Here is a 10,990-nt window from a genome sequence, read left to right as displayed (position 1 = left end):
GCAGTGATATGGGGAAAACAATGAAATTGAGAGTTGGAAGATAAAAAAAGTGACTTTTATGTTTGTTAAACAAAAAAATCTAGCAATTAAAAAATTTAATGGCTCTCTCTTTTATTTACCTATTGATTGTAATTTTACTATGAAGGTAGAATTTGTCTTTATTTCTAAAAGTGTTAGAGCAATGATGAATTATGTTCTTAGGGACATGGGGGCATTTTTTGGTTTATTATTGATAGTGGTGGTACTGAGTTGCATTAGGCAAGAACTAATAAGCAAAGAATTTTGAGATAAGTTAGAATTACTGGACTTTGTTTGCTTCAGTATATATACTATATACAAGAAGTTAAAGATTAAAACCTTGTTTTGTTTTGTCTTGTTCTCTAGAAGAAGGGTATTTTAGGATATTTGTGAAAAAGTATAAGCTATTGGGTCTACATAAATATTGTTACATAAACCTCAAAAGTGAGGAAAGTAGGTGTGATTTTTGAAACTTGAGAGGAGCTTTTTGTAATTGCTGGAAACCTCAAAGGAGGTTTCTGAAATTATACCAAAAGACTATAAAGTATAAATTGCAGTCGTGACTGGCCGCTCAAAGTCAAATGACACTTCAGCTCTCAATAAAAATTGCAATTGACGAAGATATCAATACTTAGGGTAAAAAAATAAAAATAAAAAATTGCACATATACAAAACTGGGATTAGGAATTAAAAGTTTGGGTAATATGGTCATATTACCAGATGAACATGACAACAATGGTTCTTTAATGTAACTAGTGGAGTGCTGATCCATCTATGATTGAGATGTATGCCAAACTTGCTTCATGATGCTCAAAACACCAAGCTTCGGTTAGGTCTGAGAGAATTCTAGCCTTGTAAGATAAATTTTAGAAAGAATATTGTTGCAAGGTGCATCCAAAATATTAAAGAGAGTGCTATACAGACTTGAAATTTAAGGTGCTATTGAAAATAGAGGACACAAACTTAAAACTATCTTTAGTCTCTCTTCTTCTTTTTTTTTTTTTTAAGGTATGACTATGGCTTTCTTAAGTTGATTATGAAAAAGTCATAACAAAAAAGATGATTATGTAATATGGCGTCACACTTTTTAAATTTATCATTTGATCAGTGATTTGGAAATGGAAGACTTTCTTGATTGTCAAATCAACTCCATGTAATCAAAATTATCCTCTTTCCAAAAGTCTTACGGACATGGGATGAACAGTTTTAAAAATCAAATCTATTTTCATCAATTTCAACTCCTGCTGATCCAAGGTTTACACTAATAAGTGTGTTACCATTGGGGGGGGTGTTGGATTCCTAGTACTAAGGCCTTATTTGTTCTAGAAATTTGGCAATGAAAGTGAAATTGAAGAAAAGAAAAGTCAATTCCTCTGGAAATGTTTAAGTTCCTCATCTTGTTTGGTTATGAGCCAAAGTAATAAGAAAAGGAAAATGATCTCTGAAAAGAAATGTTTTTTTTTCCTGTTTGGTTTATGGATTTTAGAAAGCAAATCTTTCGCTTTTCTTTTTGTTTTTATGAAAATTAACTGATAGTAGATGAATTTTGAAAAGGTAATGGAAACAAACTTCTCTTTTTTTCCCTCAAAATTAAAAACTTTCCAACTAAAATTATTTTGATCGCGTCATTCTCAACCTCAGACCTTCACTTGCAAACTTGACTGGAGACTGAATGTAGAATCTATATATTAACAAAAAAATACTAACAATAACGACAATAAATAAAGAACAATGTTTTTCTAAGACCATATGACACAAATTTTAACAAAATGCAAAGAAATTGCAAAAATAGAAAAATTAAATATGCGGTGAACTCAAGGCAAAATGAAGCTTACGAGTAGCGGACCAAGGACAAGAAATTATCCTTTGATGCATTGATCCAAAAGAGTATGGGACCTATAGCAAATTTTTTTCAAAGAAAGAAAATGGAAGTTGCTGCTTAACTTTTAGCAAATTTTTTTACCAAGTTGCTACTTAACTTTAAGAAAAATTTTAGATATTGATATTAAGGGTTTTAGAATGAAACTAGATGCAAGTTAGAAAAAATCATATTAAATGGGTAATAAATTTTCTAATTAGATTTCTTTTTCTCTTTTTTTTTTCATTTAATTTATTCATGCAACTAATATCTCATTATTAATTTCAATATTCAACAACAGTGAGAATGAATCAACATGGAATCCATTATGGAAAAAGACTAATCTAGGCCGTGATCTGCACGATTTTCAAATATTGGGGAGAAAAAAGGTTATGGAAAAAGCAGTTGTTGAAAGTTAAGCTGGTTCTATGTCTACTTTTTTTTTTTTTCTGCAACGGTAGTTTTAGTATTGATTGGCAAAAGATGTACACTTATATGAGCAAAGGCCCAAGGAGTTCTATACAAAAGTGTTAGAAACACTGAGGGTTAATCCATCCCTCATCTTGAACAATGCCTAAGGCATAATCACTAATCATATCACTTCTTTTATCTAATCTCCTATCTAGACAAAAGGAGCATTTTTGGAACAATGCTCTGAGGTTGTTAATATCATCAGCCAAAGTAGACATTTTGATATCCTTAGCCACTCCCGACGTAATCACTTTCAGCAGCTGCGGGCTGGGAACGTGGACTATAATTTTCTGCCATTGCTGCTGTCTGGCCTTTATAATGGCCATCTTTACAGCTTCTGCTATAGTCTGCAACTGATTTCCTGATTTCCTATCAACTAGTGCCCAGGCTGACACCACCTGATTGCTGTGGTTAGTTGTTAAAATCCCAATACCAACTCTTTTGGATTGTTCCTGCACACTGGTTGATATTTTGATATGCATTTCATCACTTCGTACCTCCATTGGTTCTACTTCCTCACCTTCCCTTCCAGTATCCTTAGGGGACATTGTCCCATTACTCCAAGCTGAGGTTTGCTCTTGCCATTCCTGTAGAGCCTTGTTAACTGTTTTCCAAGGATGCTTTCGTTTAGCATTGAACTTCCATTCATTTCTCCTTTTTCAAATTTGCCAAAGGATATTCGTGGTAATCGCTATATGCTCTCTCCCCTCTTCCCTACCTGAGGCTTCCAGCATTGCAGTCCACCAAATTCTAAAATTCCCTGTCTGTCTAGTTAGCCCATCCCACTGTATTGGGGCCATTTTCCAGACCTCTTGAGCTCTGCTGCATTGAAAAAACATATGTTCAATAGACTCAGTATGTTCTCCACAGCCATCACATATTGGATCTCCATGGTGTGTTCTATTAAACACCAAGGCATTAACTGGCAGTAGCCCATTTAGGCTCCTCCAAATGAAGTGTTTTATCTTGCTTTTGACTTTCAGCTTCCACAACCACTTCCATTGCTTTCCATTGGAGTTTGCTGAGCTCGTTTCTGCCTCATCAGCTCCTCTTCCTATGTGTTGGGTTGCATCTCTACTCAAAGCCTTGTATCCAGAATTGACCGTATAGATGCCATTGCCACTATGTAGCCAGTAGTTGCTGTCTTCCCTTCCTGAGATACTTATAGGGATATCCAGAATTTCGTCAGCATCCTTCCTATTGAATGTCCTGAGTACCAATGGTTTCCTCCATCTAAAGCCACTGATCAGCTCATCTACTCTTCTGATATTGCAATTCTGAGGCCTTGCAGTTGTGACTTTCCCATCCTTATTTCCTGGGATCCATTTATCCTCCCAAATATTTGTAGCCTTGCCATTGCCAATCTTCTTCCTAGTTCCATTTTGCACAAAATCTCTCACATTCATCATACTTTGCCAAATCCAGGAAGCACACTTTGGGACTTTGCATTTAAAGATTGAGTCCCTATGGAAGTACTTAGCCCTCAAAACCTTGCTGACTAATAAATTTGGTTTGAAAATCAGTCTCCATACCTGTTTAGCCAGCAAGGCTTTGTTGAAATTCTGCAAATCTTTAAACCCCAACCCTCCCTCTTTTTTCTCTTTAGCCAATCTCCCCCATGAGCACCAGTGCATCTTATATTTCCCATCATTTTCTCCCCACCAGTAGTTAGCTAACATGGAGGTCACATCTTTGCACAGTTTGTTAGGGAGTTTAAAACAGGACATTGTATAAACTGGCATTGCCATGGAAACTGCCTTCAACAAAACTTCTTTCCCTCCTTGGCTGAGCAACTTGTTCTTCCAGCTATTCATTCTTCTACTGATACTGTCCTTAATGTATCCAAAAACTTGCTGTTTAGACCTTGTTATCACCATAGGGAGCCCCAGATATTTCCCTTGAGTTGCCACCTGAATTGTGCCTAGGCTTTGTATCACTTCCCCTTTCCTCTGATAACTAACATTGCTGCTGAAGAACACTGAGGACTTTTCCAGGTTTATAGATTGACCAGACCCCTTCTCATACTTCCTCAAAATTTGAATGAGTTCCCTGGCTTCCTCTCTTTCAGCTTTACAGAAAATCAATGAATCGTCCGCAAAAAATAGATGAGTCATGCTTGGTCCAGACCTACTAATCTTCATCCCTGAGATCCTTTTCTCTTCCTCAGCTTGCTTCAATAAATTGGAGAACCCTTCTGAACATAAAAGGAAAAGGTAAGGTGACAGAGGGTCACCTTGTCTTATTCCTCCTTCTGGAATTACAAACTCTTTAGGTACTCCATTAATGTTGAAGGAGTATGTAACTGAGGAGAGGCAACTCCATATCCAATTCCTCCAGACTGTACAGTAGCCCATCTTTTCCATCATGGCATCAAGGAATTTCCACTCCACTCTGTCGTAGGCCTTGGACATGTCCAGCTTCACAGCCATAAAACCATTCTGTCCTTGTTTCTTATTTTTCATGTAATGCAAATACTCATGAGACAAAATGACATTATCAAGGATTTGCCTGCCTGGGATAAAAGCTGACTGAGTTTTACTAATGCACAGGCTTAAAACATTCTTGAGTCTATTGGCCAATATTTTTTAAATCACTTTGTACACAACATTACAGAGGCTAATTGGCCTATAGCTCTTCAAGTTAGTAGGATTCTGAATTTTGGGTATGAGGGAGATGACCGTATGATTCCAAGACTTAGGCAAATTGCTAGATTGGAAAAAATGCTTAATGGCTGCAACTAAATCAGGTTTAACAACATGCCAGAATTTTTGAAAAAACAAGAGAGACATACCATCTTGACCTGGTGCCTTATTAGGATTCATGGAAAAAAGAGCTGATTTAATTTCCATCTCATCTACTTCTCTAGTTAACTTAGCATTCATCTCAGTAGTGATAGTAGGGGGTATACCATGAAGAATCTTTGTTATACCCTCACTCCCTGAACTAGAGAAAAGGCCTCTATAATAGACAGCTACTTCCATTCCCAGCTCCTCCTCACTATTTGTCCAAGTTCTATTCTCCCTTTGAATGTTAAGCATTCTGTTTTTCCTTCTTCTTCCCTTCACACAAGCATAGAAAAATTTGGTGTTCTTATCCCCTTCTCTCAACCAATCAATCCTTGCTTTCTGAGCCCAATACTGCTCTTCATCAGAGTAAGCCTCTTTCAACTGCTTCTTTAAATCTGCAATCTTATCCTTAACTCCTGAGTCCTTAGAGTCATTGATCTCCTTAATCTGAAGCTTAACTTGATTGATTCTTAGCAAAGAGTTCCCTGTGAAGTTGTTTTTCCATTTGAGTAGAGCCACTCTGCAGTTAGCAACCTGTCTAGTAATCTTGTACATACTGTTTCCTGCAACTGGTTGTTTCCAACCTTGCTCAACCACTTGATTAATGTCCTCCCTTTTGAGCCATCTCTTATCAAAGAAAAATCTTGATCTTCGTTTTTCTACTCTAGGCCAATTGTCTATGAACAGCATACTATGGTCTGATCCCAGAGTTTCCACATGTTCACATTTAGCTTTATCAAAAATTTGACCCCAGCTTACAGTGCTCAGACCCCTGTCCAATCTTTGCCTAATCTCCCCCTCACCTTCCCAATTGTTGCTCCATGTCCAGGGGTTACCCATAAATCCTAGGTCCACAAGGCTGTTATGCTCTATAAAACTGTTAAAATCCTTGAAACTTCTGTCATCTCTTGCTCTCCCTCCCCACTTCTCTTCATTGGAGAGAATGTCATTGAAATCCCCTGCTAACAGCTATTTATCCCCCCACAATTGTTGTCTCACTGTCAAAACTTCCCACTGATGTTTCCTTATATTAGCATCACTGCTCATGTAAACCCCAATAAACCACCACTCAAGTTGAGTATCCGGGTCAAACACTAGTGCCTCTATGGTGAGGGCAGTTGTAACCACTTTCCTAACTTCTATATCATTATTCCAAAACAAGGCCATCCCTTCTTTCCTATCCATAGCTTCCACAATCACACTTTCCTCAAATCTCAGAATTTTTTGGACCTTTTTCATATAACAAAATCTGTTTTTGGTTTCACTTAGAAATATTAAGTTTGGGGAGAGGAGGTTGTTAACCTCCCTCAACTGGGGAACTGTCAAGGGGCTCCCTGCTCCTTGACAGTTCCACACCAGAACCTTCATTGGAACATGAGGAGCCAGTTAAGGTTGGCCCCTACCCCCTCCAGATTCTCACTCAGATTCCCCTTCCCCTCTTCCTTTTTGTTTCTCTTAGGACCAACTTCATTCACCTGCACTTCAACCATGTCTTCATCCACCAAGATCAGTTTCCTTTTCCCTTGTTGAGGTGTCAGAGACCTGTTCCCCCTCAGTTCTCTCAAAGGCTGTCTAGAGATTTTGGGAGATCTCAACTGTTTCTTCATGTTCCTGTTATGCTTCTGGGCAGCCTTTGAACCCAGGTCAGAAGATCCTGGATCAATTTGCATTAAGGCTGTTTCAGGTCTACCAGAATCTTCCTCCACTACTGTTACTTGCATTAGCTCCAGTGCTATTTGCTCAAGACCATTCCTCTCCACTTCATCCTTATTCTTCTCATGTTTCTCTACCTCCTCAGAAAAACTCATCCTTCCTTCTTCAAGGACACTGTTACTCTTCCCCCCAATGAGGATCTTTGAAGCTTCTCTAGAACAACTTTCCTTCTGACTCTTGCTGCTAATTGAACTGAAGCTATGCATTTTCTCTTTACTGCAGCTAACTTCAACTCTTTGTTGCTGTACCTCACCTCCTCCAACCTCTTTGGATTTCTCCCTATTTGTCTGTTCCACTTCAATACCCTTTCTATTGACTTCCTTTCTCCCTGGCATAAAGTCCTTTTGACTAAAACTCTTATTCACCTTTTCCTTAGGATTTAACAGAACCATCTCTCCATCTTTATAGCCCCAATGATTCTTTTCAGAGTTATACCTATTCTGTTGTTCCTTTTGGGGTGATGATTTTCCTATATTGGCTCTCATCTAAGGGCCGAACTGATGTTCCTGTTTCCCTCTGCAAATCTGTATTACTTCCTTGTATGACTTTTCTCCATGTCCAAGAACTCCACACTTGTAGCAAAAATCTGGACATCTCTCATATCTGAAGTTCAACCATTTAAGAGCTCCATTAACTTTAACTGTCGATCCCCCGAGTAGAGGTAGGGAAGTATCTAGTACCACTAATAGCTTTAGATGTCTACCTTCCTTCCCTCCAACTTGAGGCACCAGAACATCCTTTACTTCCTGAAATACAGAACCAATTTTCCATCCTGCTTCTTTTGTTATCCAGTGTACTGGTAGATTCCAAACTTGGACCCAAAGAGATGCCAGGTCAAACGCAGATGAGTCTTCCTCTATACCTTCAAACCAGTGTTTCATCACCAGAATCTGATTGTCCATGACCCACGGTCCACCTCCTACTATCCTATCTCTGTCCTCTTTATTTGGAACATAAAACTGAAAAATATTTGGACCCAACTCTATGATCCTCAGATTCCTTGGATACCCCCAGGCTGAGTTCACAAAATTCTTAACTCCAACAAAGTTCACCACTTTCTCCCCTTTAATTCTCCCCACTAAACTTGACTGACATTCTTGAATACCTCTATCTATCTCTTCACCTCCAAGGTCAGTACCTTCCAGTTCTTTATCTGAGAGGGCGAACTTTTTTATCGCATCTGCTAGTTCCTCCGCCATGGGTTATAACCAGATTCTTAAGTTACCTCCCACTATCTCTACTAAGACCAAAAAACAAGACAAACAAAGGCCAAAGAAACTACCCAGGCAGGCTTGGTCGCTTAAGAAAGGAGGACCACCCTCCCTGAAACGAAGGAAATCAGCAACAGTCTTTATATAACAATAAACCGACTATTCTATATAAAACCTCCTTTTTTTATTTTTATTTTTATTAAAAAAAGATCTACCTTAAAAGCAGGAAAAACTTTTGGAAAAGAGAGACAACAAAACTCAATCAGAAAAGAAGCACCCGACCAAGAACAGTGGTGTTAATGGCTCTGAAGATACCTGTCAGCACTCTTACGTCTTCCATGGAGTCTGTTTCCTTGGACCAGATTAGCTAAGATCGCTTCTGTATGTTCTCATATTCCGACATTGTTGCTAAAACTTAGGTGCAAGCTTTCCCCTGAGTGGGGAACCAGATTCTCTCAAAGTTCTCGGCTTTTGTTACCTCACTCTTAAATGTTCAATCTTCTTAACTTCACCACGCACTAATGATTCTGGTTGCTGTTCGAAGCTTGGGATTGTGAATGAGTCTTTCCGGAAATTTTGAAAATTTTGAAAAGGTTTGAAACTCTCAAAGTTGAGAGACTCGCACTCTTACCTAGAGAGAGAAACTCTCACTTTTGGAGGGAAATTGGTTCTATGTCTACTTCACAACAAGGAAAAGACGATAACTAATTGAATCCAAAGATAAAATGCTGCTTTAACTCATTTTCATCAATTTCAACTCCAATTGATCCAAGATTTATACTAATAAGCGCGTTAACATCACCATAGTTTGGGGGAGGGGAGGGGAAGATTCCTAGTACTAAGGCCGTATTTTTTTTCTAGAAATTCGTCAAGGAAAAGGAAATTGAAGTAAAGAAAAGTAAATTCCTCATCTTGTTTTGTTATGAATGAAAGTAGTAAGGAAAAGAAAATGATCTCCAAAAAAGTTTTTTTTTTTTTCCTATTTGGTTTGTGGATTTTCTATTTATGAAAATTAACTGATGAGTAGACGAATTTTGAAAATGAAGATGACAATCTCTTTTTTTCTTTTTTTTTTTTGGAAAATTAAAAACTTAATAGAAAATCAATTAAAATATTCTAACTAAAATTGTTTTGACCACCTCATTCTCAACTTCAAACCTTCACATGCAAACTTGAATGGAAACTGGAAACTGATTGTAGAATTTATTTTAAAAAAAATATTAACAATAACAACAATAAAAATAAAGAACAATATTTTGCTAAGAACATATGGCAAGAATTTTAGCAAAATGCAAAGAAATTGCAAAAATTGAAAATTAAATATGTGGTGAAGTCAAACCAAAATGAAAATTACGAGTGCTTCAAATGATTTGGACCTCACAAGTCACAGCCTGGTGAAGCTTCTCTATCTCTTCTACTCCTTTTGTGAATTGGTGGTAATGAAGAATTAATGCTGTACTGAAATAAGAAATTGTGACGACTAAATTTGCAGAAAAGGTTTGGTATAGAGTCTGTGATCGAAGAAATTCCAAGAAACAAGGATATCTTAAGAAAACAGTGAAATTAGAATGTAGTCTGAATTATATGAAGATAATAGAGCAATTGCTTGGGTAAACTTGCATCCCATTTGGTGGGGGTAATAAATAGAAGGACCAGCGACAAGAAGTTATCCTTTGATGCATTAATCCAAAAGAGTATGGGACGCACATCAATATATTTTTTTTCAAAGAAAGAAAATGGAAGTTGTTACTTGACTTTTAGCAAATTTTCTACCAAATTGCTACTTTTGCTTCAAATGATAGATGATGTCGGTTATTTTGTTAAAAAAAAAAAGTTCTACTTTTCACCCTTGAACTTGTGCTCCATTTTCAATTTATGCCCTAATAATTAATTGGAAAAATTATCCAAAACATCCCTCACATTTTGTAAAATGACTTTTTTCGTCCCTTACTTTTAAAAGTGTAATTTTATGTCCCTTACATATTCACATCGGTCAAATTTAGTCCCTAACTAGGTTTCCGATCATTTTTTTGCCGGATTCCATCATGTGCAAGGCACGTGATCATTTTTTAGGGGTAAATTTGTCAAATTATATTTTGCATAATCTAATTTATTGTCCCTCACATTTCATAAAATAATTTTTTTCGTCCCTTACATTTTATAAAATAATTTTTTTCATCCCTCATATTTCATAATATGAATTTCTCCATTCCTCACATTTCAAAAAATGAATAATTGGTAATATGGTTATAGCTTGTTATAGGTAGGACATTAACAATTATTTATGTAATTGGGCCCGGCTTGTTAGTTATCTTCTCTTTTTGTATGATTCTGACTAATATTTACCAATAGAACCTTAATTTGCATATTCTTATTGTATTTTGACAGAAAATAGCTTTATTGGCCAACTGGACAATGAATGCAAAATTTTTTACTAGCTAATACCAAATGAAATCAAATGATCGCATATAATACATGCTATTCGTATTGTTAAGTGAAATCAAATAGACACATACATGTGTTTATGCTATTCGTATTATTAAACAAAATCAAATAAACATATGCATGTGTTTAAAAAAAATGTATTCACACACATAATTACTGAGGAATGACAAATTTATTTTTTGAAATGTGAGGGATGGAGAAATTCATATTGTGAAATATGATGGATGAAAAAAGTCATTTTTTAAAATGTGAGGGACGAAAAAATTATTTTATAAAATGTGGGGGACTATAGATTAGATTATGCAAAATATAATTTGACAAATTTACCCATAAAAAATGATCATGTGCCTTGCACGTGATGGAATCCGGCAAAAAAATGATCGGAAATCTAGTTAGGGACTAAATTTGACCGATGTGAATATGTAAGAGACGTAAAATTATATTTTTAAAAGTGAGGAATGAAAAAAGTCATTTTACAAAATGTGAGG

At 36.5% G+C, this 10,990-nt stretch overlaps 2 protein-coding genes across 2 annotated transcripts; both read right to left on the bottom strand.

Moving 5' to 3' along the window:
* Positions 1-2,406: 2,406 nt before the first annotated feature.
* Positions 2,407-7,331, bottom strand: LOC113759654. Its single transcript, XM_027302229.1, has 5 exons — positions 6,609-7,331; positions 6,187-6,495; positions 4,959-6,102; positions 3,066-4,859; positions 2,407-2,951 (listed from the first exon to the last, which is right to left on the bottom strand). Exons 1-5 carry the CDS (start codon positions 7,329-7,331, stop codon positions 2,407-2,409), a joined length of 4,515 nt encoding a protein of 1,504 aa, XP_027158030.1.
* Positions 7,332-8,045, bottom strand: LOC113759653. Its single transcript, XM_027302228.1, has one exon. The coding sequence runs from the start codon at positions 8,043-8,045 to the stop codon at positions 7,332-7,334; it is 714 nt and encodes a 237-aa protein (XP_027158029.1).
* Positions 8,046-10,990: the final 2,945 nt, after the last annotated feature.

The sequence above is a fragment of the Coffea eugenioides genome, chromosome 2 (assembly GCF_003713205.1).
Source record: "Coffea eugenioides isolate CCC68of chromosome 2, Ceug_1.0, whole genome shotgun sequence".
Lineage (NCBI taxonomy): Eukaryota > Viridiplantae > Streptophyta > Magnoliopsida > Gentianales > Rubiaceae > Coffea > Coffea eugenioides.
Note: the sequence above shows the minus strand (reverse complement) of the source record. Positions and strands in the feature narration are given on the sequence as shown.

What these genes read in the sequence shown, in the direction of transcription:
- LOC113759654 (XM_027302229.1), bottom strand. Translation starts at nt 7,331, where the DNA reads ATGAGAGCCAATATAGGAAAATCATCACCCCAAAAGGAACAACAGAAT. An exon ending in AAGACATGGTTGAAGTGCAG is followed by an intron (nt 6,496 to 6,608) that starts GTGAATGAAGTT and finishes GTTCCAATGAAG; the next exon opens with GTTCTGGTGTGGAACTGTCA. An exon ending in TGCAATGCTGGAAGCCTCAG is followed by an intron (nt 2,952 to 3,065) that starts GTAGGGAAGAGG and finishes CTTGGAAAACAG; the next exon opens with TTAACAAGGCTCTACAGGAA.
- LOC113759653 (XM_027302228.1), bottom strand. Translation starts at nt 8,045, where the DNA reads ATGGCGGAGGAACTAGCAGATGCGATAAAAAAGTTCGCCCTCTCAGAT.